This window comes from Pseudophryne corroboree, chromosome 1 (assembly GCF_028390025.1).
Source record: "Pseudophryne corroboree isolate aPseCor3 chromosome 1, aPseCor3.hap2, whole genome shotgun sequence".
NCBI lineage: Eukaryota > Metazoa > Chordata > Amphibia > Anura > Myobatrachidae > Pseudophryne > Pseudophryne corroboree.
The window spans coordinates 451,561,957-451,582,231 of record NC_086444.1 but is presented as its reverse complement, the minus strand read 5'-3'; the positions used below and the strand labels follow the sequence as shown (position 1 = coordinate 451,582,231).

Genomic DNA, 20,275 nt, shown 5'->3' with positions numbered 1-20,275 from the left:
ATTTTTTCACTTTTGTGCAAGATTTAGTATATTATATAACAATGCACAGTAGATACTGGATGTATATCTCAGAATACTTGTACTAAATATTCAGATGGCAGTACACTTGTTCTAACTAACACTGTCTAAAATGACATGTAGAATACTTAAGTGCCTGTAAATTCACAGCGCTGAGGAGACAGGCGGATTTACAGAGGAGACATTGCCCTGCAGTCCCGGAGATCAGTCCAGCTACTTGTGTAAAGATGGCGCCAAAATCTCTGTCAGGGAGTGAGGGAGTGTGAAATACAGCTCCAGGGCGGGAACACCAGCAGTAGATGGCGCCCGGAGCTGGGGGAGGGGCTACAGGTCAGCGCCTTATTCCCTATGCTGGTCCTCACCACCGGGTACTGTGGAGCCTGGTGAATATAGTGGGGTCCCGGTGCAGTATAGTGACCACGGCGCAGTCCGTCTCCTGGGACCGCGATTTACAGACAGGTCCCACCTGGGGGACCCTCTTACCTCCTCCCTGATGTAAAGCCACGCGATCCTGGAGAGCGTCAGCGGTGGTGTGCCTGTGAACCAGTGCGCCTCCGCTGCAAGTACTCGGGAACCGGCTGCGGGAGTATGCAGCGCTGCTGGGGAGGTGATGGAGCCGCAGCACAGAATGTCAGAATGACATAGGAAGTGCTGCGGCCCTTGAAGTCTTCTAAAAAGCTCTTTTCAGGGATGCCTAGTGCAGCCCCCTCTGTTAGGTGACCTGCTATGCAGGCACCAACTTACAAACTGAGTTCCAGTGTCCAGAGGCGGGGTTATAGAGGAGGCCATGCAATGCATCCTGGGAACAGTCAAAGCTTTAGCCTGATGGTGCCTCTGGATCAAGATCCAACTCTACACCCCGATGTATTCCCTGTGGAACAGAGTGTACTCCACTGCAGAAAGTAGATATTATTGATGTGGAATAAATAGAATTTATTATATAAATCAGCTTTCTCATACGTACTAGAGGATGCTGGGGTCCACTTCAGTACCATGTGGTATAGACGGTTCTGCAGGAGCCATGGGCAAGACTTTTTCAGAGTGTGAACTGGATCCTCCCTCTATGCCCCTCCTCCAGACCTCAGTTTAGAAAATGTGCCCAGGCAGACTGGTCGCACTCTAGTGGTGCTCTGCTGAGTTTCACTAAAATACTTTATTTAGGTTTTTTATTTTCAGGGAGACTGCTGGCAACAGTCTCCCTGCTTCGTGGGACTTAGGGGGAAGAAGTAGGAACCAACTTCCTAAATAGTTTCATGGCTCTGCTTCTGCTGACAGGACACCATTAGCTCCTGAAGGGTACTGAACACTAGCTGTGGCTATGCGCTCACTCCCACAGCATGCCGTCACCCCCCTAACAGATCCAGAAGTCAGAAGACTGGTGAGTAGTATTACCGGAGATCTGCAGAGAGGGACCTCTGGTCATCGTGACGGCTTAAGGTACCGCGCAGCGGGCGAGAACGCTGCGTGAGCATGCTATCCATAACACAGTGCACACCAGGGTGTAGGGCGCGGGGCGCCCTGGGCAGCATGAAACCTACTCTCACTGGCAAAAGGTAGCGTATGATGTTGTGGCACAGTCCTACACCCCCGCCAGTATAAATATCTATTACAATAGCTGAGGAAAAACGGGGGGCAAGGCTTCTTCCTCAGGCAGCCAGCACACTGCTTAGCGCCATTTACTCCCAGCAGACAGCAGGGGAAGAAACGCTGATCCTCCTCTCCACTTCTGAATCAAGTATCAGGGTGCAAAAAAGGGGGGGAAAGTGTAATATTGAGGTACTCAAACCTATTATTGACATATAAGCGCTTGAAAGTCTCTGTGTACAAAGTACGCGACACAGGGATTTTTTCTTTTGGCGCTGAGTTGTGGACTGGCAATTCCTTTCTGTGTCCCTCTGACAGATTTTACTGTGGGTTTGTCCCCAGAAGCCCCGGAGTGTCTGTAGTGTGATTGTGCACGTGTGTGACATGTCTGAGGCAGGGAACTCTTCCTCTGAGGGAGCCATCTTAGGGACACAGAGTTGTAATGTCGTGGCGCTGCCGTCGCACCACGAGCCTGAATGGGTGAAAGAATAACGTGATAGTGTGAATCATATCAGTAAGAGATTGGATAAGTCCAAGTCTCATGCAGAAAACTGGAGAAAATCGGTGGAAGACGTGATTTTTAATAGTGCTGCTTTTTCATCCACAGGGGAACCCTCTGGTTCACAGAAAAGGTCATTTGCACAAGTAGTACAAACTGATACCGACACGGACTCTGACTCCTGTGTCAACACTAGTGATTCCAGGGGAATAGATCCAAAGTTAGCAAAAAACATTCAATACATAATTGTTGCTATAAAGGAGGTGTTAGAAGTTACGGAGCCCCCTCCTGTACCACAGGAAAAGGCTTACTTTAATAAAGAAAAGAAAATTAATGTAACTTTCCCTCCATCTCATGAGCTGAACAGTCTCTTTGAGGGAGTCTAGACTAACCCTGAAAAGAAATTTCAGATTCCAAAAAGAATTCAGGCGGCTTACCCTTTTCCTGCAGAGGACAGGGAAAGGTGGGAGTCACCCCCCCATTCTAGACAGTGCCCTATCACGATTAACAAAAAAGGTGATTCTCCCTGCGCCTGGGACGGCTTCACTAAAGGAGCCGGCAGACCGCAAGTTAGAGACTACGTTAAAATCTATCTCTGTGGCCAATGGGACACTACTCAGGCCTACCAATTCCTGTGCGTGGGTGAGTAGTGCTTTTGAAAAGTGGTCAGAAAACTTGTCATCAGACATTGACACGATAGATAATGACGAGATACTCCTAACGCTAGATAATATCAAAGACGCTGCTGCGTACATGCTTGAAGCCATGAAGGATATTGGTCTCTTGGGATCAAGAGCCGCTACCATGGCGATCTCAGCACATAGGGTGTTGTGGATTCGCCAATGGAATGCTGACGCAAATTCCAAAAGGAATATGGAGGCTCTCCCGTATAAAGGAGAGGCCTTGTTTGGAGTTGGGCTGGATGCCTTAGTTTCTGCGGCTACCGCAGGTAAATCGACATTTTTGCCTAATGCTCCTGCGCCGGCAAAAAAAAAAAAAGACACATCACTCTCAGATGCAGTCCTTTCGGCCCAATAAGTACAAAAAGGGCAAAGGTTCCCCTTTCTTTGCAGGGAAAGGGAAAGGGTAGAAAGTCCACAGCATCTACAGGATCACAGTAGCAGAAATCAACCTCTGCTTCTGCCAAATCTTCAGCATGACGCTGGGGCTCCCTTGCGGGAGTCCGCTCAGGTGGGGGCACGCCTGAAGCTCTTCAGTCAGATTTGGGTTCAATCTGGCCTGGATCCGTGGGTTTTGCAAATTGTATCCCATGGGTACAAGCTGGAGTTTCAAGACATTCCCCATGCCGATTTTTCAAATCAGCCTTGCCAGTTTGTATCCCAGACAGGGAAGTGGTATCAGCAGCAATACAAAAATTGTGTCAGGATGAAGCGATTGCCCTGGTTCCCTTGTTGCAACAAAAAGGGTTTTAGTCAAGCCTTTTCGTAGTTCCGAAGTCGGACGGCTCGGTCAGACCGATTCCAAATCTGGAAACATTGAATCTCTACCTGCAAAGGTTCAAGTTCAAGATGGAATCTCTGAGGGCAGTGATTTACAGTCTGGAGGAAGGGGACTTCATGGTGTCAGTAGACATAAAGGATGCCTACTTACATGTCCCTATCTATCCTCCACATCAAGCTTATCTGAGATTTGCAGTGCAGGATTGTCATTACCAATTTCAGACGTTGCCATTCGGACTCTCCACGGCACCGAGGGTGTTCACCAAGGTGATGGCGGAGATGATGGTCCTCCTTCGACAGCAAGGAGTCAATATAATTCCTTACCTGGACGATCTCCTGATAAAAGCGAGGTCCAGGGAAAGGTTGGTGCAGAGCATTGCACTCTCCCTGACAGTACTTCAACAACACGGTTGGATCATAAATTTTCCAAAGTCACAGTTGGAACCGACAACAAGATTGTCCTTTCTGGGGATGATACTGGACACAGAAGTACAGAGGGTATTTCTTCCAGTAGAAAAGGCTCTGGAAACCCAGAGAATGGTCAAACAAATTCTGAAACCAACAAGGGTGTCGATTCATCAATGCATTCGGTTGTTGGGGAAGATGGTAGCGGCCTATGAGGCCATACAGTTTGGCGATTCCATGCCAGAGTATTCCAGTGGGACCTATTGGACAAGTGGTCCGGATCCCATCTACACATGCACCAGAGGATAATCCTGTCATCAAAAGCCAGAATTTCGCTCCTGTGGTGGCTACACAGTTCTCACCTCCTAGAGGGACGCAGGTTCAGGATTCAGGACTGGGTCTTAGTAACCACGGATGCAAGTCTCCGAGGCTGGGGTGTAGTCACACAGGGGGAAAGCTTCCAAGGAAGATGGCAAAAGTCAAGAGACTTGTCTTCACATAAACGTTCTGGAGTTGAAAGCCATTTGCAAGGGCCTTCTACCAGCGGTGCATCTTCAAGATCAACCCATACAGATCCAGTTAGACAATGTAACAGCAGTAGCGTACATAAACAGTCATGGCGGAACGAAAAGCAGAGCGGCTATGGCAGAGGTGTCAAAGATCTTCCTCTGGGCAGAAAGACATGCAAGAGCTCTGTCGGCAATTTTCATTCCGGGAGTCGACAACTGGGAAGCAGACTTCCTCAGCAGACACGATCTCCATCCAGGAGAGTGGACCCTCCACCAAGAAGTCTTCGCAGAAGTGACAGGTCTTTGGGGAGTTCCTCAAGTAGACATGATGGCATCTCGTCTCAACAAGAAGCTTCGGAGATATTGTTCCAGGTCGAGAGACCCTCAAGCAATAGCAGTGGATGCACTAGTGACCCAGTGGGTATTTCGGTCGGTGTATGTCTTCCCTCCACTTCCTTTGATACCAAAAGTTCTCAAAATCATAAGAAGAACAGGGGTTTGAGCGATCCTCATTGTCCCAGACTGGCCAAGGAGAGTTTGGTATCCAGATCTTCGGGAGTTGCTCATAGAAGATCCTCAGCCTCTTCCTCTCCGCGAGGACCTGCTGCAGCAAGGGCCGTGCGTGTATCAAGACTTACCGCGGCTATGTTTGACGGCATGGCTGTTGAGCGCCGGATCCTAGCCCGAAAGGGTATTCCCAAAGAAGTAATTCCCACTCTCATTCAGGCCAGGAAGGAAGTAACGTCTAAACATTACCACTGTATTTGGAGAAAATGTGTGTCTTGGTGTGAAACCAAGAAGGTTCCAATGGAAGAGTTTCAGTTAGGACGTTTTCTCCATTTTCTTCAGGCAGGTGTGTACGCTGGCCTACGATTGGGTTCAATCAAGGTTCAGATTTCGGCTTTGTCCGTCTTCTTTCAGAAACAATTGGCCTCCCTTCCAGAAGTTCAGACCTTCGTGAAAGGGGTTCTGCACATCCAACCTCCTTTTGTGCCTCCTGTGGCACCATGGGAGCTTAACGTGGTGTTGCAGTTCCTTCAATCAGATTGGTTTGAACCTCTCCAGGAAGTAGAATTGAAGTTTCTCACTTGGAAAGTGGTAATGCTGTTGGCCTTGGCATCAGCAAGGAGGGTGTCTGAGTTAGGGGCCTTGTCTCACAAGAGCCCTTACTTAATCTTCCATGAAGATAGGGCTGAGCTAAGGACCCGTCAGCAATTTCTTCCAAAGGTGGTTTCTTCCTTCCATATAAACCAACCTATTGTGGTGCCAGTGGCTACTGACACCTTCGCTGGTTCGAAGTCTCTGGATGTGGTCAGAGCTTTAAGTATTTATGTCGCAAGAACAGCTCGAATACGGAAAACAGAGGCTATGTTTGTTCTGTATGCTCCCAACAAGATTGGGTATCCTGCTTCTAAGCAGACTATTGCGCGCTGGATCAGACGTACGATTCAGCACGCTCATTCCACGGCAGGATTGCCGGTACCGAATTCGGCGAATGCCCATTCTACAAGAAAGGTGGGCTCATCCTGGGCGGCTGCCCAGGGGGTCTCGGCATTGCAGCTTTGCCGAGCAGCTACTTGGTCAGGGACAAACACGTTTGCTAAATTTTACAAGTTTGACACCTTGGCCGCTGAGGACCTCAAGTTTGGTCAATCGGTGCTGTAGGGTCATCCGCACTCTCCCGCCCGTACTGGTATAACCCCATGTTACTGAAGTGGACCCCAGCATCCTCTAGGACGTATGAGAAAACAGGATTTTAATACCTACCGGTAAATCCTTTTCTCCTAGTTCGTAGAGGATGCTGGGCACCCAGCCCAGTGCATTCTTTGGGGGTAATTCCAAGTTGATCGCAGCAGGATTTTTTTTAGCAATTGGGCAAAACCATGTGCACTGCAGGGGGGGCAGATGTAACATGAGCAGAAAGAGTTAGATTTGGGTGGGTTAATTTGTTTCTGTGCAGGGTAAATACTGGCTGCTTTATTTTTACACTGCAATTTAGATTGCAGATTGAACACACCCCACCCAAATCTAACTCTCTCTGCACATGTTATATCTGCCCCACCTGCAGTGCACATGGTTTTGCCCAATTGCTAACAGAATTCCTGCTGCGATCAACTTGGAATTACCCCCTTTATCTGCAGTTGTTAATTTGTTAAAATTGTTTCAGCACGTTTTCTGTAATGTTCATGCTCGTTGGCATGTGTTTTGATGAATGCCATGTTGTGCGGCATGGTTGAAGTGTGAGCTGGTATGAATCTCACCATTAACTTAAAAGTAAATCCTTTTCTCAAATTGTCCGTCTCCCTGGGCACAGTTCCTATACTGAGGTCTGGAGGAGGGGCATAGAGGGAGGAGCCAGTTCACACTCTGAAAAAGTCTTAAAGTGCCCATGGCTACTGCGGAACCGTCTATACCCCATGGTACTGAAGTGGACCTTTACGGACTATGAGAAAAGGATTTACCGGTAGGTATTAAATTCCTTTTTTTTTTAATTTGTGATATATATATATATATATATATATATATATATATACATACACACACACACACATATACACAGCACGGCTTTCTTCTTTTTGAATCTAATAAGCAGCTATATAAGAAAGAGGTGTACTAGATCAGAAATGAATGGATGGTAACTCATCGGTCGCTATTCTTTTCAGCATGTTTCATTGTGAAACAAGTGTTGGGGGGGCTCAAGCTGGGTACACTCTGGCTGATATAGCAGCCAATATACTATGGCAGTGTCAGTGGGTGTATACCAGCAATATAGCTGAACGACATTCACAGACATATCGTGTCGGCTGTAGAGCCGATGGCTAATATATCTGCAGATATATTGGCACATTGTGCTGTGTATACAGGCAGTCAGCCAACCACCCATACACTTGCTGTAGAGGCCGCCAGTGATTTATTTATTAACAGATTCTTATACAGTGCAACATATTCCGTTAGACAATTAGACCAACAGTAATAGAACAAAACGGGGTAAAAACAGACAGACATAGAGGTAGGAAGGCCCTGCTCGCAAGCTTACAATCTATAGGAAAAGTGATGACCATTACAACTGGGCAGGCATAACTGCCCAGTTGTGACGTCTGGCTCGATACAGCGGGCCGACGATTGGTGTGTATGAATTTACCAGTGCCGTAACTACGTGTGTGCCAGGTGTGCCTGGCACACAGCGCAGTCGCACTGAGGGCGCAACGGCCCCCATTCCCTAAAGTCAGCGGCTGTAATGAGTCAAACTGACTTATTACAAGCCGCCTGTGCTGGAGGAGGAGAGGGAGCAGCGGAGAAGGAGGAGGAGGGATCCGCAGCAGTGCTATGTAATTGGTGGCGGCACAGCAGCCGCATTGGCTTGCCGGTGCTGCTGTGAATGCTGGGATGCGCTTCCCTCATCCCAGCATTCACAGTGGCGGCGGACAACCAATGCGGAAGGAGAGGGACAGCTGCATGCGGCGCCGCCAGCAATTACACTGCGCTGCTGCGCAGTGACGTGCGGTGAGGTGTGGCAGGTGAGGCAGAGCCTTTCCTGTCATACTAACGTTTGTACCAGAGTTTTGGCTGTATAAAGTATATGAAAAATACAAAGAATATGTTTGAAATATGTTATTTGCATTATTCTAATAATTTTTATAGGCAAAACTCTGGAATAAAAAGTCTACTGCCTCACCTGCGTAACTTTTACGCTCATCTCTGATTAAACTCACCAAATTTCCAGGAGTTTATACTGCTGCACCTGTGTATAATGCCCTTATGTACCCTTTGGCTCATATATTGCTTGTAAATATGGCTCTGGTGCTAGCCAGTGGCTCCTGGGCCATTTAGCTCACCGCACTTCCCTGCTGCTGCGGCTCCCTCCTCTCCCTCCCTCCTCCTTCTCCCCTGCCCCCGGAGCTGCCAGCACCAAGGAGCCTGACTGCCTGAACCAGCGGAGAGATGGTAAGTATCATCTATTCTATCTGTCTATCTATCTATCGGTCTGTCTACCTAATGTGTAAAAGGGGGACTCTGTCTGCTGTAATGTGTAAAAAAGGGGACACTGACCGCCGTAATGTGTAAAAAGGGGACGCAGTCTGCCGTAATGTGTAAAAAGGGGGACGCAGTCTGCTGTAATGTGTAAAAAGGGGGACGCAGTCTGCTGTAATGTGTAAAAAGGGGGACTTTCTGCCGTAATGTTTAAAAAGGGGACGCTGTCTGCCGTAATGTGTAAAAAGGAGGACGTTGTCTGCCGTAATGTGAAAAAAGGGGACGCTGTCTGCCGTAATGTGTAAAAAGGGGGACTATCTGCCGTAACGTGTAAAAAGGGGGACGCAGTCTGCCGTAACGTGTAAAAAGGGGACGCTGTCTGCCGTAACGTGTAAAAAGGGGACGCTGTCTGCCGTAACCTGTAAAAAGGGGACGCTGTCTACCGTAATGTGTAAAAAGGGGGACTATCTGCCGTAATGTGTAAAAAGGGGACGCTGTCTGCCGTAATGTGTAAAAGGGGGACGCTGTCTGCCGTAATGTGTAAAAAGGGGACGCTGTCTGCCGTAATGTGTAAAAAGGGGACACTGTCTGCCATAATGTGTAAAAAGGGGACGCAGTCTGCAGTAATGTGTAAAAAATGGAATCTGTCCGCCGTAATGTGTAAGAGGGGCTGTACCTGGTGTAGCGGCGCTACTGTGCGGCGTAATTTGAATAATGGAGACTACTATAATATGTAATATGAATTGGTATTATTTTGTGGCCACACACCTTCCCCATGAAGCCACGCCCCTATATTTTTGGTGAGCGCCTACGGCACGCATTGCCCCTTTTTTACATGGAGGGGGGGCGCCGCCGATGCCCTATCTTGCACACAGCGCTAAAATGTTTAGTTATGGCACTAGAATTTACAATTTCACAGCTAGGTTGGCAGATCCATCATCCTAGTGTGTAACTATCATTAGACAGCAAAGCCGACACACAGTTTAGACCTAGCTTTGCATGTGTGCACACATAGGGGGTCATTCCGAGTTGTTCGCTCGCAAGCGGATTTTAGCAGATTTGCTCATGCTAAGCCGCCGCCTACTGGGAGTGAATCTTAGCATCTTAAAATTGCGAACGATGTATTCGCAATATTGCGATTACACACCTCGTAGCAGTTTCTGAGTAGCTCCAGACTTACTCTGCATCTGCGATCATTTCAGTGCTTGTCGTTCCTGGTTTGACGTCACAAACACACCCAGCGTTCGCCCAGACACTCCTCCGTTTCTCCGGCCACTCCTGCGTTTTTTCCGGAAACGGTAGCGTTTTTTCCCACACGCCCATAAAACGGCCTGTTTCCGCCCAGTAACACCCATTTCCTGTCAATCACATTACGATCGCCAGAACGATAAAAAAGCCGTGAGTAAAATTCCTAACTGCATAGCAAATTTACTTGGCGCAGTCGCAGTGCGGACATTGCGCATGCGCATTAAGCGGAAAATCGCTGCGATGCGAATATTTTTACAGAGCGAACAACTCGGAATGACCCCCATGGTTTCTGCACAGAGAGGGCACACAGTAATTAGTACTGTAACCTCACAGCACTGGGACCATGGGTTCTGATCTAGGACATTTGTGTAGAGTTTGTATGTTCTCCCATGTTTGCAAACTCATGCCCTAGAAGTGACAATTGGATTGTATTCATGTCACAATAAACCAACTAATTCATATCTGACCTGCAGATTTTATAATAAAGTTGACTAATTCCGGCTGAGACTTTTCCTTACTTTTTCCCCAAGGTAGCTTAAGATGAGGTCTTGGATCTCTTGTGGTGGTGAAAACCTGTATTTCTGATAGCAGGATGCATGTTCTTTCGTCTCAAATAGTCGTGTTGCCATTTTATATAAAGTGCAACCTATAATAGAAAAAAAAAAAGATCTGAAGTCATTAGACATCAAACACACAGAGGTGATCCAGCAGTTCTACAGAATGTGCTTAAAGTGCCATTTTCTACAACTCAGTACTATGAATGTATGGCTGCAATGGTGGGGCAGGGACTGCACTCCATCACACACTGCCGGCGCAGGTGCCGACCTGCTGCGAGTATCTCAGCTAACTAGGGTACCCACCAAAACTCCAGCCATGGCCCCATTCTACTGCCCCAGTGCAGTGCAATAGGAAGGTGGCGAGAAAAACCTGGAATGAGTATTGCACACAGAGCTAACACTCTTCTCTATAGTCTTAGGAATGAAACCCAGCCAAATAGAATTACCTGCTCGCAGATGCCCCTGCCCGCCTTACCCCGTGACCTGCAGGGAGAAGTAACACCGTAAACTACACAGGACAGCAAAGATGAAGCAGGCCCCGGGTATGAAGCCAGTGTGCCGCTAGTACTGTACCCGCAGGAGCACTGACATGTACGGCTCACACAATACCGGCATGAAGACTGAGGCGGCGGCTGCTGCAGCTGGAGCCGCTTACCTCTAGTCCCGACTTTCTGTGCGAGAGAAGAGGGACATAAACCTGCCGATCAAATCAGGGGGCGTGTCCCGCCTCTATTTTCCGTCACGATGGGGGCACGGCCAGCGCTCCTGCAGCTGCTGGCCACGCCCCATCCAGCCTCTCACATGAATAGATGATGAACGCATGCGCACAGCACTTAGTCACGACTGCGCTACAGCGCTCTGCAGCGAGTAGGGATGGCCTTCGGCATGCCTACCACCGATGGTCGCCCTCGATGAAGAAATAGCATGTCTCCATCGATGGTTTCATACTGTGCAATATTTGACCATCGATGGTTACACAATCCAATTGTCATCCGTGTATTCTCACTGACTGGCCCAACTTAGTGTCAATCAAAAGCTGGAGGCGGGGCTTCGTGGTACTTGGTGGCCAGAGCTATGTGTCTCTGCACTCTGTACAGGGCTGGCTCCAGGCCTACTAGCACCCTGAGCGGAAACAGGTAAAAGAGCCCCCCTACCCCATCGCTCCAGGAAAAGTGGGCGTGACCTCTTGGAAAGTGGGCGTGGCCTCATAACTTCATATTATTAGACTATAAATATGTTTTCACACCCCCTCTACGCACACAATTAGCAGCCTTACACGTAACAGCCACAGTAGTGTTCCTTACACACAATGGCCCTCATTCCGAGTTGTTCGCTCGGTATTTTTCATCGCATCGCAGTGAAAATCCGCTTAGTACGCATGCGCAATGTTCGCACTGCGACTGCGCCAAGTAATTTTACCATGAAGAAAGTATTTTTACTCACGTCTTTTTCTTCGCTCCGGCGATCGTAATGTGATTGACAGGAAATGGGTGTTACTGGGCGGAAACACGGCGTTTCAGGGGCGTGTGGCTGAAAACGCTACCGTTTCCGGAAAAAACGCAGGAGTGGCCGGAGAAACGGTGGGAGTGCCTGGGCGAACGCTGGGTGTGTTTGTGACGTCAACCAGGAACGACAAGCACTGAACTGATCGCACAGGCAGAGTAAGTCTGGAGCTACTCAGAAACTGGTAAGTAGTTAGTAATCGCAATATTGCGAATACATCGGTCGCAATTTTAAGAAGCTAAGATTCACTCCCAGTAGGCGGCGGCTTAGCGTGTGTAACTCTGCTAAATTCGCCTTGCGACCGATCAACTCGGAATGAGGGCCAATGTCTCCAGTATAGTGTCAGATACACATAATGTCTCCAGTATAGTGCCAGATACACAATGTGCAGTGCCAGATAGACATGATATGCCCCACAGCAGTGCCAGCTACACACAATATGCCCCCCAGCAGTGCCAGCTACACGATAGTGTTCACTTTTTAGGGCAGGGAGGGCACATTTTTAAGTTAGGAGGGCAAAATGATGTACATACTGTAATGCTTGGTGCTCATCTACTTACATGGTAAAGCACGGACAGTGCGCGCCGAAGGCGCGCCGCAAAAATTTAGGGGCGTTGCTTCGTGGGGAAGGTGCGTGGCCACATAATAGTGGCAATTCGCATTACACCACACAGTAGTGCAGTTAATACACACTGCACCAGGTAGAACCTCCTAGACACTTTGCGCCAGGCAGAGCACGTTAGACACTTTGCGCCAGGCAGAGCACGGTAGACACTTTGCACCAGGCAGAGCACGTTAGACACTTTGCGCCAGGCAGAGCACGTTAGACACTTTGCGCCAGGCAGAGCACGTTAGACACATTGCCTAGTCACAGACGCCTAGCGGGAACACTACATGACATGCTCCCCAGCCGTGCCAGCTACACATGACATGCCCCCCAGCAGTGCCAGCAACACATGACATGCCCCCCAGCAATGCCAGATACATAAATGGTCACACAGTGCCAGATATGTAGATACAGAAAATCCCCCACAGTGCCAGATAAATGCCCCCACAGTGCCAGATAAATGTCCCCACAGTGCCAGATAAATGTCCCCACAGTGCCAGATAAATGCCCCCACAGTGCCAGATAAATGCCCCCACAGTGCCAGATATGACCCCACAGTGCTACATAAATGCCCCCACAGTGCTACATAAATGCCCCCACAGTGCCAGATAAATGCCCACAGTGCCAGATAAATGTCCCCACAGTGCCAGATAAATGCCCCCAGTGCCACAGTGCCAGATAAATGTCCCCAGTGCCAGATAAATGTCCCCACAGTGCCAGGTAAATGCCCCCACAGTGCCAGATAAATGCCCCCAGTGCCACAGTGCCTGATAAATGTCCCCACAGTGCCAGATAAATGTCCCCACAGTGCCAGATAAATGCCCACAGTGCCAGATAAATGCCCCCACAGTGCCAGATAAATGCCCCCACAGTGCCAGATAAATGTCCCCACAGTGCCAGATAAATGCCCCCAGTGCCAGATAAATGTCCCCACAGTGCCAGGTAAATGCCCCCACAGTGCCAGATAAATGCCCCCAGTGCCACAGTGCCAGATAAGTGTCCCCAGTGCCAGATAAATGTCCCCACAGTGCCAGGTAAATGCCCCCACAGTGCCAGATAAATGCCCCCAGTGCCACAGTGCCAGATAAATGTCCCCACATTGCCAGGTAAATGCCCCCACAGTGCCAGATAAATGCCCCCAGTGCCACAGTGCCAGATAAATGTCCTCACAGTGCCAGATAAATGCCCCCAGTGCCAGATAAATGTCCCCACAGTGCCAGGTAAATGCCCCCACAGTGCCAGATAAATGCCCCCAGTGCCGCAGTGCCAGATAAATGTCCCCACAGTGCCAGATAAATGCCCCCAGTGCCAGATAAATGTCCCCACAGTGCTAGGTAAATGCCCCCACAGTGCCAGATAAATGCCCCCCAGTGCCACAGTGCTAGATAAATGCCCCCACAGTGCCATCCATAAATTATTCACTCAGCCCCCCCCCCCCAAATACCTGCGGCGTTGGAGGGGGAGGAGTGCTGCTGTCCAGGTGCGGCAGTGCAGGTCCGGGTGCGGGTGGGGGTGCTGGCGGGCGGGCGGCCAGGAAGCCTCAAAGTCAGAGGCGCTTGAGTGCGCTGTGCGCGCTGCGCGGCGCCGGCGTCTGACGTTAGACACCGGCGCCGCTCAGCGCGTATAGCGGACTCAAGTCTCAAGTCACACGATGCTGCAGAGCAGGGCCGGCTCCATGTTCGAATATGGCGGCGCCAGCGCGCGGCGCCCCTTAAGGGTGGCGCCCTGCGCGGCCGCTCTATTCGAACATGCCTAGAGCCGGCCCTGACTCTGTAGACAGGGGCAGCGACAGGGCTGACTTTTTCTCTGGGCTTAATCAGTGCCGTAACTAGCCATTGTAGCGCTGTGTGCAAGAAACGACAGTGGCGCCCCCCCCCATGTAAGACAGGGGCAGTGCGCGCCGCAGGCGCGCAAAAAAAATTATAGGGGCGTGGCTTCACGGGGAAGGGGCGTGGCCACAAAATAACAGCAATTCATACTACGGTGCACAGTAGTCTACATTATTCAAATTACGCTGCACAGTAGCGCCACTACACCAGGTAGAGCCCCTTTTATACATTACAGCAGACAGCGTCCCCCTTTTTACACATTACGGCAGCCAGTCCCCCTCTTTACACATTGCGGCAGCCAGGCCCCCTCTTTACACATTGCGGCAGCCAGGCACCCTTTTTACACATTGCGGCAGCCAGACCCCCTTTTTATACATTGCGGCAGCCAGTCCCCCTTTTTACACATTGCGGCAGCCAGACCCCCTTTTTATACATTGCGGCAGCCAGGACCCCTTTTTACACATTGCGGCAGCCAGACCCCCTTTTTACACATTGCGGCAGCCAGACCCCCTTTTTATACATTGCGGCAGCCAGGACCCCTTTTTACACATTGCGGCAGACGGTGTCCCCCTGAGAGAGAGAGATAGAGAGAGAAAGAGAGAGAGAGAGAGAGAGAGAGAGAGAGAGAGAGACATACCTTCTCCCCGCTGACAGGCTCCTCGTGCAGCTCCCTCTCGGTGCAGGCTGTGTGAGGTGAGAAGGAGGAGGAGGGAGGGGGAGCAGGGAGCCGCAGCAGCGCTATTTGATTGGTAGTAAGCGCCGCTGCAGCATCCCCCTCTCCTTCTGTATTGGTTGCCTGGCGCTGCTGTGGATGCTGGGATGAAGGAACCGCATCCCAGCATCCATAGCAGCGCCGGGCAGCCAATACAGAAGGAGAGGGGGATGCTGCAGCGGCGCTTACTACCAATCAAATAGCGCTGCTGCGGCTCCCTGCTCCCCCTCCCTCCTCCTCCTTGAATCCGGCGCTGGTCTCTCTCCTCCAGCGCGGCGCACGGCGCACACAGAGGCGGCATGTAATGAGTCAATTTGACTCATTACATGCCGCTGGCCGTTGCGCCCCCAGGGCAACTGCGCTGTGTGCCAAGCCCCCTTGGCACACACGTAGTTACGGCCCTGGGCTTAATGAGGGCTCTAGGTGTATAAGGGCCCTAGGCTGATAGCTAAGGGCCCCTTTTTCCAGGAGTACCGGATTTTTGAAAATCGGCCCTTGGGAAGCGGAGATACCCGTTTTCAAAGCAGACATCCCCATCCAAGCCTGTTACTTGCTCTTCCCAGCCAGATATCTCTAGTTCTGTCTGACAAAGTTTTTTTGAGGGTATACAGAGCCGGCGCCACTACTAGGCAGCTTTAGGCAGCTGCCTATGGGCGGCGGCCACTGGAGGGTGGCAGCTCACGCTGCTGATGAATGCTTTCCTGACCCTCACTACTTTTTCTCAGCTCCTCCTCTTCCTTAAGAGAAATATGTTGAGTGTTACCCTGGACGAGAGGAGCAGAAGAACTATACCACTAGCCGGCAGCATGCTGCTTACTCTATGTGCACAGAGTATTAGAGCCACTGCCGATGGGTTACACTCACACTGTCAGCGCTGGCGGCTGATAACAGTTGAGCGGCCGCGGCATCCCTGCAGCGCTGACAGTGTGAGTGTAACTCAGTGGCTCCCGGCTCTAATACTCTATGCACATAGAGTAAGCAGCATGCTGCCGGCTAGTGGTACAGTTCTTCTGCTCCTCTCTGCGCTGACATATGCCCGCCCCGCACCACAAGAACAGACTCTGCATACGGGAGTCCTGCAGGGATGATTATGTTGAGCGAAGTGAGGGACTGGGGCTACACTGCAGAGCAGACTGCGGGCTGCTCCCTTGTCTGAGTGGATCAGAGTCCCCTACCCCTGCAGCCTGCAATGTAGTAGCATTGGAATGGTCCCTATTATACATTTTTATGAGCAGAATCTCTTCTTCACTGGGACTCCTCCTTCTGCAGCCATAAAGGTACGGTTGATTCTATGTCGGAGTGGGAGAAGGGACCGTCTGACGTATCTAGGGGAGGAGACACGTCACCAGGGGGAGGAGCTACGGGCGAACAGGGTACCCGAAAAGTACGCTCGCCACGCTTCGGGCTCGGTGGTGAGCGGAGCGGAGCTCCGCTCGCCACCTGATTACTAAAGGTAATAGTTGGTGGCGTGGATAGTAGAAGAACTATCCCGCTGGCCTTGCTCCTCCCCCTTGTGTTGTGACTCCGCCCCCAGACGGAAAAGGTCCCTTAGCCCACTTGATTCTAGCATCTACCCTCAATTACATAGCATACATGTCCCGTTGCACTCTGCTGTATACTGCTAGGCAGTGAATGTATAAAGATTCAGTTCGGCTGCACTCAGGAATAATCTAATCTATCCTACGGTGTCCAGACACATTACAGCCTGCCTGGGGGTCCCCAAAAAATGTCATGCATAGTTGGTTTTGAAAAATAAAATTTTTAGAGCCTTGGTGGGCTTTTTATTTTATTTAATTTTATTTATTTGGATGGGGGGGGGGGGTAGAAACCTTGCACCGGCCCTGAGGGTATATACTCCATAAGCTGTGACTCCCCATTTTCGGTGAACACTGTCAGCTTGTCTCTATTAGCACAGAACCAGAGATACCAGCCTTCCAGCACTAGTCACTGCTCCTGCTCCACAAGCCTGGTATGTAGTTTTTTATTTTCGTCGGATTGCTTTGGCTCCTGAACTCTGATCCTCAAGTCCCTAGTACCTCCTGAAAGGTGGGACGCTCTAGTTTTTGTTATCCCTTTCAAAGCTAATACATCTATTTCCAGGAACTGGAGATATCTGCAGTCAAGCAAGCTGCCGTCCCACCTGAAAATGATGAATATTGAGCTCACTCTACTATCCATCCCTCCCTTACATACAGTGCCGTAACTAGACATTTTAGCGGTGTGTGCAAGAAACTGCATAGGCGCCCTCCCCCCTTATGTAAAATAGGCGCAGTGCACACGTCAAACATATAGGGGCGTGGCTTCATGGGGAAGGGGTGTGGTCACAAAATAATATCAATTCATGTTACAGTGCACAGTAGTCTCCATTATTCAAATTACGCCACACAGTAGCGCCACTATACCAGGTAGAGCCTCTTTTACAAATTATGGCAGACAGTCACCCTTTTTACACATTATGGCAGAGAGTCCCACTTTTTACACATTACAGCAGACAGTCCCCCTTTTTACACATTACGGCAGACAGTCCCCCTTTTTATACATTACGGCAGACAGTCAGGCTCTACTGTGCAGGCAGTCAGGCAGATCCCGGGCAAGGGAGGAAGAGGAGGGAGGGGGACTCAGGAGCCGCAGCAGCGCACTGTAATTGGTGGCTGTGCCACTGCAGCTGTCCCTCTCCTTCTACATAGGCTGGCCACCGCCGCTGTGAATTCTGGGATGCGCTTTCCTCATCCCAGCATCCTAGCACTTCCCTCATCCCAGCATTCACAGCGGCGGCGACCAGCCTATGTGGAAGGAGAGGGACAGCTGCAGCGGACGCCGCCACCAATTACAGTGCGCTGCTGCGGCTCCCGAGTCCCCCTCCCTCCTCCTTCTTCTCCCCTGCCCCCGGAGCTGCTGCTCCTCTCCGCGCACACACAGGCGGCTTGTGATGAGTCAGTTTGACTCATTACAATGCCGCTGACTAAAGTCCTCTTGGAACGGGGATGCGGCCAGTTGTGCCCTCAGGACGACTGTGCTGTGTGCCAGGCACACCTGGCACACACGTAGTTACGGCTCTGCTTATGTATTAAACACCCCCTACCATCCTGGAAGTGATTGATAAAGCTGATTATTTACCTTAGAACACAAGCTATTTATTAATATCGTGAAGCCGTAATGGCCGCTGTCCCTCGTGCACGTGCTACGCACTTCGTACGCTACTTGCGTACAAAGACCTCGCACGTGGTACGCAAGTTACGTACACACGCTGCGCTGTGAGTACGGAATACACACAGCGAGCGTACACACAGATAATAACCTTTTAAACCTTACACAGAGTATGCTTATACTGTAATTCTTAGTGTTGAGATACTGTAATGATATAATGCTGTTTAACCTTGGTCTGTAAGCTAGCTGTTTGAGCGATTGAGATGCTCCGATTACCCTCAGCAATGTAATGAACACACAATACCTTGCTAAGGTTCCAACACCTTTACTAACAATATTTAGCTAAGTAAAAGGGAAAAGAAAACAGTGAACAGTTCATACACTACAGGCTAACATTAATATCTAACAGAATAACTAAACAAAAATATACACAATAGCGAACGATCGCAAACACAAATACATCGACTAAGAATGAATGGCTAACATTAAAACGGGTAACAAAGTGGCCACAGAGAAACATACCATACGGGGAACACTCGCAAGCGCAACCGGAATCCAGTCCTCCAATTATCAGAGATAAATGTTGAAGAGAGAGAGTACTGGCCGGTCTGGGGACAGTGACCCTTATACACACAACATACAGTGTACTACAAAGGGCCCTACAATCTTATTGTTCATTGGACACAGGAATGTCTCTTTGCACTGTAAGAAAAGGTCATAGGTGGATTTGAACAGGTGGGCTGTGGCTATTACAAACTGCTCAGGTGGGAGGGAATCGCCGGATTCCCGCCGCATGGATAATGAACCGCAAATATGAGAAATGTCCAGAAACTACTAATGGGCATAACTATATGCAGGAGCGATTAATCTTTACCTAACCAACACCGGATTGTTGCTGTTAAAATACTCTTCGGTTAGGTACCAGACACCACTGTTCAACCTTAATCAGACCCTTTGTACCACGTAAAGAGGGATTCCCAAGTCCGTGAACAAGTCACATTTAGCAAACTTACAGTTATCATTAAGGGGAACATTACCTATAAAACATACCATTTGGTTTTATTATTTAACGATTGAGTCGCCCGCTAGACGCACACAAACTCTACCGTAAATGCACATACCATGCGCTCGAGCGCACGCCCGTAGAGGCGCCGTTACGCAACTGCGAATATGTGCACGCACGCCAGAGAAAGTGCATGTGCAGCGGGCAAGCGCATAAGGTGAATTTATGGCAACGTGTAGCATGATATTTTTCCGACTTTGACATGATATATTGGGGCCCCTTCATTCCACCCAATGCTCCCTTCTACAGTTTAGTGTTCTCCCGCCCCATCTCCCTCCATCTGTGCAGTAAAGGAGTAATTAGCAAAAATGACTGATCCAGGTCCTACATGCTGAGCGGAAGATAGAACACCCACTATCGCCCACGGAACATCAAAGCTGCCGCTGATGACAGTGCATTGCTTTGCCCAGGTTCCTACACTGCTGTTAAGACGGCCCTGTCTGTAATGGGGTGGGGGGAAGAACCAAAGGGTGGTTCTATACCTTCAATGGTGGGAAACTATCTGGTTCTCCACAATTGATGGCCAAACGATTCAACATTGACCATAATCCATTGCTGATTTTGAATCAATGGTCCCTAGCAGCGAGCGAGTGGGCTCCTCCAAGGTTATGGCTAAGTTCTACATGGCTGAAGGGCCTCTGATGTCACTACCACGTGACCCCCAACAAGAGAGGGAGGAGCAAGGTCGGAACATTGGACCCTACATTTACATTTACGCGCTCGCTTTATTCGCCAAGATTCGGGCTAGGTGGCTTGCTTTGCTTGCCACCAGGTTACTAAAGGGAATAGATGTTGACGTGGATAGTTCAAGTGCTATCCCATCGACCTTGCTCCTCCCCCTGACATCAGAGTTCCTTTAGCCCACTATGATATAGTATCTACTGCCCCTCCAACTCCCCTTTCCACAGTGCTTGATAAATGGGACAGTCCCGCCGGTTAGACTGGCTTAAAACTGAGGCTAGGCACAGTACAGGACAGGATGGTCAGCACAGGGCTACTTAAAGAAATTTGATAACTGATGTTTCAAGCCTTGGAGAGAGATAAAGTGGAGAAGCTGCCCAAAGCAACCAATCAGCTTCTGTCATTTATCTAGTACAGTCTTTGAAATGATAGTTTGAAGCAGAATGGTTGATTTTGGCAACTTCCATATTATCTCTCTCCA

The 20,275-nt window shown here is 49.7% G+C and overlaps 1 protein-coding gene across 9 annotated transcripts in view; it reads right to left on the bottom strand.

Moving 5' to 3' along the window:
- The window catches only part of LOC134892515 (putative methyltransferase DDB_G0268948), a 101,832-nt gene that overhangs the window by 53,933 nt on the left and 27,624 nt on the right, over window positions 1-20,275 (bottom strand). For 5 of the 9 annotated variants that reach the window (XM_063913617.1, XM_063913618.1, XM_063913619.1 and 2 more), the window contains one exon: window positions 10,214-10,341. In XM_063913617.1, the coding sequence (XP_063769687.1) occupies window positions 10,214-10,324 (111 nt within the window). In that variant the 5' untranslated portion in view covers window positions 10,325-10,341. The other 4 variants (XM_063913622.1, XM_063913614.1, XM_063913621.1 and 1 more) reach the window with 4 other exon arrangements.